Source organism: Mya arenaria, chromosome 2, assembly GCF_026914265.1.
Source record: "Mya arenaria isolate MELC-2E11 chromosome 2, ASM2691426v1".
NCBI lineage: Eukaryota > Metazoa > Mollusca > Bivalvia > Myida > Myidae > Mya > Mya arenaria.
The window spans coordinates 15,725,813-15,732,136 of NC_069123.1; the positions used below are offsets into that span (position 1 = coordinate 15,725,813).

The following is a 6,324-nucleotide window of genomic DNA, read 5'->3' on the forward strand; positions in this document are numbered from 1 at the left end:
AAACTTGTTGTATATCGATTGTTTTACTATTCACGGACATCAAAACGGTTCCTTAATAGCATATATTAAGGAAAATTGAAAGAATTGTGTTATTTATAACTATTCACTTTTATTGGTATAAAATTATATCCATAGACCCTTGTCCATTGAAAATTGTAAACATATATCCCTATTATTCGCGAACGCCCTGAAGCAAAATCTGAATTATATTGCAGAAATGCTATTAAAGAAGCAAATTCGGTAAAATGGTGTATATGTAACAAATAATCTGTTCTACAATCAGGCACACATCTTTTGTCAACATCAGTTTTAATATTGAAGAATGCAGTTTTTTAGCCTGACGTTTACAGACAGAAATGTTTATTGTCGTAAACATGTTATATAACAGTTTCTTGGCAAACAATAATAAATATAAGAATATATTAATAGTCAGTATGGTCACAATGATGCATGGCCTAAAAGCAAAGAAAAGAATAAGTATAATTGACTTAAATTGAAGAACATACAAAAAGGTATCAAAAAAAGAAGAAAAGAGATACATATCAAAACCAATCTATGAGATATATAATAAATAGAGTAATGTTATGTTAAAGGAGACGCTAATATACGTTAACTTTGTTTTTGCATACCATGTAAAACGTTAGTACAATTAAAGGCACCAGTTACAATAAATCGATATCGATATATGAAACAAGAATTATACGCAGAACGCGTCAAATTATCATCATTAATTCGTATAGCGTCTGTAAAAACACTTTGGGTCTTACAGAAGAGATTGAGCGGTTGGATTGATATGCGTTTTGAAATATACTTGGTGTTTATTATGAATAATACGATTAAAACTGCAGGGACAAGCCAAGTAGTTCAAAATATAAACCCTGTTTAGAGGTACAGGGTTAAGGCCCAAACAACACGTCAAAACATGTCATGTGGTGTGTTGATCATTTTTATTGATTTCCCACTTCACATAAAGACCAGATATCAGAGGAGTACTCCGATGTTTAACTTGCGAAAAAGTTTATAAATGAGGCACCAATAAAGACAGATGCTCATCGAAAATTGGGTCGCTGAAAACCAGCCCCCCGAGTTTCCATTTTAGTTATTACTTAATTCAATACTCAGCCCATTTTTCTACTCAAACAGCCTTGCTTTTAATGTGTTTATATTTATGGTAGTGCTTTGTGGCACACAGAACAGAAACCCAATAACAAATAACTTACACACAAATCAAGAGTCATATTGTACGTCCTGATACATATTCGTTCGCCAATGAATAATGGGTTACCGCCTTAGAGCGGTCATTAGAATGATCATCAAGTCATTATGCACTAGCGGATTATCGTAAAATATATGGACTAATGGATAACGAGTATATGTCCTTAACGGTTCATGTGTCAAGAAGAGGAATGTCAGTTTATTCCACAGTGGATACTGAAATAAGACGATATTTTTTGCAACGATTCCATGCCAAAATATTTGTTTTAACGAGTGTTATCCTTTTTCCAGATCCAAAGAAAATTATATATATAATGATAATAAAGAGAGACACACTTTTTAAATTGGTTTTTTGTTGTCGTTGTGTTTAGATGATGTGGTTCTGAGTGGTCATCCAAACACTTACTAATGAAAATGCGCAAATGTGTAGCTATAATAGCTATTATATTCGTCGAGTTATGCTACTTTGTTTGATGAGAAAAACGGATGAACATTGACAACCGCGTATGGTGCTTCAGTTTTTAAAACGACTTTTGTTTCGATCATATGTAGTAAAGTAACGTTTTTGAGTGTTAAAAGTAACTTGGTTCGAACATTTCAATATGCAATACAGGAACTGCATGACGCTCATACTAATTGTGTTAATCACCATTGTGACCATTACGTGGGTTGTGTTAACAGCCCGAGCCGAAAAAGTATTGGGTACTTTATACATTTATCATTTTAATCAAGATATAAGATAAGATGGATTCGTCTTTAAATTACGCCAATATGTGTTCATAGGATATGGCCATTCTTCCAGTCCTGAGTTCCGTTCACAGACACCAGAATGTATAACAACTTACCATACTTCCACGAGTATATTTTCACATACTAGCAAAGCTAAATATCCCGTACGGATATAATATGACGAAGATTGGAACCTTCACAGTTTACGAAAAATGTCAACATCCCGGTTCAAACATGAATAAACTCAATATAAATGCGAGTCATACACATATACGTGCCGTTTTCAGTGCAAAGAATATTCAAAATTTCATTCAACAAGCACACCAATATTACTAGTTAGGCCAAACAGTTGCAGAAATCCGTCAAAACACACACACAAAATTGGCTTACAAGGCTATTACATGCAAATGTTCGGTAACTTCATATGTTTAAAAAAAACAGCATCATGTGGCGCTGAAACATATATTCTGGTATCATACATTTTAGTGTCTGTGATTCAGTTGCTCACGTTAGCTGTTTTGTTTTGTATCCCGGTTGTATCGCAGCGCACATGCAGAAGCGGACTACCAAATCTAAATAGTAGACCAACCGCAAACACATCTACTCAACCCATGATGGTTTTTCTGTATCATTTATTTGGGAAAACATGCATAAAATATCCGATGGTTTTGCAAAAAAAAAGATTAACAAAAATAAGGATTAGACTTTTGTTTGTCAAATAGGACTAAGTCCTCTCGCGATAAAATTTCGTGTCCACTCTTCCACTATCTTGAGTGAGCCGCTTATACAGTATATAAGAGCTGTGCGAGGCCGGTCTTGCATAAAGGGACGTAGAAGTTTAAACTTGCACATTCATTACAATATTCGCTGAAAAGGTTTCGCTTGCCTTGATTTAATAAATTAAGAAATATGGCTCACGAAACATTGAAGAAAATTGAAACAGAGTATCACACCGACGATGTTTTGGCATACAAAGCCAATTACGAAGCATTCAAAGGTGGTTTAACGAAGCACGAAGTTGCGCAATATTATAACAAATGGGCGGAAACAGGAGAATATGATGCGGTAGGTAGACGATGAAGTCAAGAAAATAAACTACTATTTATTGCATAAAGTTATAAACCTCAACTAATAGACTTTTACGATCTAAATTTTTAGACAGATTTAAGATTTTCAAATATTTTAGAATAGACAAGTAAAAACAAACTTAAGCAATTTATAGTTTAAATAATTTAGCAGAACAAATTTCATACCAAAAAAGAAATAGGTTAAATTGTATCTCAAAAGAAATTATTTTCATTTTATTCTATATTTTATTTTGGAAAGAAAATCCGCGTAATGACCTATATAATGTAAATTCTTTACGCGAAACGTTTTCGTTTCAATACTTTCATTACAAATATAAAAATGTGCAACGAGTGCTTAAGGTTTTTAAAATAATAAAATATGACGAATAAAATGTTATTTCCTAAAAAGAAGAACTGTTTATCCTTTGGATCTCGATCAAGGTATCTCGACGCAATATCATCGATATTTCAGCATTTAAACGAAAACCGCTACTGCGGACCTGAAAGCTGCGCAAGGTCCTTGGCTACATACTATCCAGATAATGAGAGAGCGCATGCGCGAATTCTTGACGTGGCCGCCGGAACTGGTAGACTTGGTGCTGAGGTAAGCTCATTTTCATTTACTCCGGTAATTCAAAAATGTTTAAATGCCTGGCACAGATAGACTCGGTGCTGAGAATAGGTATATTATTTTACTCACTCTGTTATTTGAAGACATTTCACTTATTTCTAACCTTTGGTTTAAATAAGCATCTGTTTACAAACGTGTTCAAATGATGTTTTTCACTGCGGGTCTACTCCCGAAAAGAGATTGGCATTTTTAAAAGCATGTATATTAAAATTAATAGTCATCATTGGCATGCATAGTATTTCTAACATATTATGTTTAATTGAGGCGGCATAAATGAGAATGGTTACTTATTTTAAAATTGTTACATATGTTGTACAATTTTGATATTATATTTATTTTTTCAAAATAAAAAATCGAAACTCCAAAGTAACGTTGGAGACAATCTACCAGTACTTATTTGAACATTTGTTAAAATTATAATAAGATAAATTCTAAATATATTTGTAGCTTAAATTCAATCATTTTCAGTTACATAACCTGGGCTTCAGACAAATCGAAGCTCTTGATCCTTCTACCGGCATGCTGGCCAAGGCGAAAGACAGGAACGTCTATACGCACTTCTACAACGATTTTATCGGAGTGGACCACCCTGTTCCGGTTGACGACGGTACTTTAATATATCTTTGTACATCTTTTTTCAAACATTAAGGTTATCATAAACTCAAATAAAAAAATTCCACCAGTATTGCTGACCAAACATATATACTTTCTATTAACATTGTCGTTATTTTCATTGTTCCCGAAAGGTTCCTACTCGTTACGTTTTGTAACAAACTGTTGACGTTTAGAGACTGCTGCAACACATTAAAATTTAGAGGTTTTTTAAATATGTTTAGCTGACCAATTTTTCAGAATTTTGTTGAAGTTAACAAAATTGTAAATGGTATTTTTGTCGAATTTTCAAGTTGAAATGGTGTATGATGTGCTCTTAAATTCAAATAAAACGAGCATTGCTATAACAATTGTCTCAAAATATGTAAGCAGCAATGTAGATCACAAGCGTGTTTATCATATTCCAGGGAAGTGGATATGTATAGTTAACGACGAATACATAAACAAGGTTGTTAATTTTATCGCCCGATATGTCCAATTGTTTTGGTGCAAATTCAGCTAAATAGCATATATATATAAAGTATTTAAGATAACTGCCCGGTATGTTACACGTTGCTAGGACTTGCTAGTTTCAACTTGTGTTTAAATATTAGTTTACCTCCTCTTCTTAGGAACGTTTGATGGTCTAGCGGTATCTGGTGGGTTTGGAGAGGGTCATATCCCTTGTACTGCCTTGCAAGAAATGATTCGCGTTGTTCGTACAGGTGATATATCTTTTTTTTTGTTTTGCTGGTAACGTTAGTACAGAAAAAAATGCTTCATTCTGACATTTAAACCTCTAGTTCTGTACTACCTTATAATTGATTTTGTGATTTTTATAATTTTCTTCAGCTTGCTTTATTGTTTTTGTTTACATTCTTGTTCGGTTTTTGTTGTGCTTGTTCCTGTTCCTGTTCGTGTTCCTGTTCTTGTTTTTACAGGACGAAAATAACCGTCCATTTACAATGACTCGACCCGATTTATTTAAACTGTGTGTTAAATTACAACATTATTGTTCATCCAGGAGGAATGATCTGCATCGCGATGAGGGAAGAATATTTGATCTACGTGTCGGAGTACAAAGGCTCTTTAGAACAGCTCATGACAGAGCTAGAGAGCGCGGGAAAATGGAAGCTAGAGGCTAAAGACACAATACCCAACTACGCTTTTGGGTTGCCTGGTGTCATTTTCCAGTTTAGGGTGCTATAGACTAGATTGAAACTGTCTGAAAGATATTGAATGCTCACTTATTTGTTCAAAGACAGAAATATTCCCTACATGGGTTTACATCTACAGTCTATCATCATGTTACTGGTTAAATATTTTGCATCGATATTTTAGTTTGTTAATTGTTATTTCATGTTTTTATTCACATGTTGTTGTTATTTATGTGTTGTTATCAATATGTTTTATATATGAATTAAAACAAATAAAATTGAAAATGTTTGAAGTATAATTAAGAATATATATGCGCCAGCTCTTTTGGTGACTGGCTATAGTACAAGAAGGACGACTGGTACGACAAAGTAGACGGGATGTAGCACGCTTTAAATATGAATTGAATTTCCTACGAAGTGCTCAATCCAAAATTCTAATAATTAGTGTATTCTAACAAATGTTTTGTAATCCTAACGAGAATCTGCTTACCAAATCATGTCCAGGTTGTAGATGGTGTGTTTGGTAAACCACTATTTCACACCAAATGCTTCTGCAAAAGCCCTTGAATACTGCGTACCGAAATAAAGGTACAGCCGCATTTATTTTGTGTTGATTTATTGACGGCACATAAGATATACTGCTTTATTAGATACTTTCCTTCAGCTATGAATCTTCTAGCGAGGTGTTTCTATTTTGAAAGTAGGGCTCTGTTATACCAGTGTAAATGGCTTGTACTTACACAAAGATCTCCACTCGTGTCACTTAAAATACGTATGTCACGGCGTGACGGCACAGGAGGGGAGGTCATGACATAATGCAGCCTCTGTAGCTAAACTCTAATACATAACAATCAGTCTGTATATGCATCTCCATGGAGAATCTCCACACTATGAAAATGGTTTCTTTGTGGACCGGATGAACTGGAGAAATGAA

General features: G+C 34.0%; 1 protein-coding gene across 1 annotated transcript; it reads left to right on the forward strand.

Moving 5' to 3' along the window:
* Positions 1–2,782: 2,782 nt before the first annotated feature.
* Positions 2,783–5,675, forward strand: LOC128222933 (methyltransferase-like protein 27). The gene is made up of 5 exons (XM_052932121.1): positions 2,783–3,009; positions 3,484–3,615; positions 4,111–4,249; positions 4,866–4,958; positions 5,258–5,675. The coding sequence occupies exons 1-5, from the start codon at positions 2,854–2,856 to the stop codon at positions 5,440–5,442; spliced, it is 705 nt and encodes a 234-aa protein (XP_052788081.1). The 5' UTR covers positions 2,783–2,853; the 3' UTR covers positions 5,443–5,675.
* Positions 5,676–6,324: the final 649 nt, after the last annotated feature.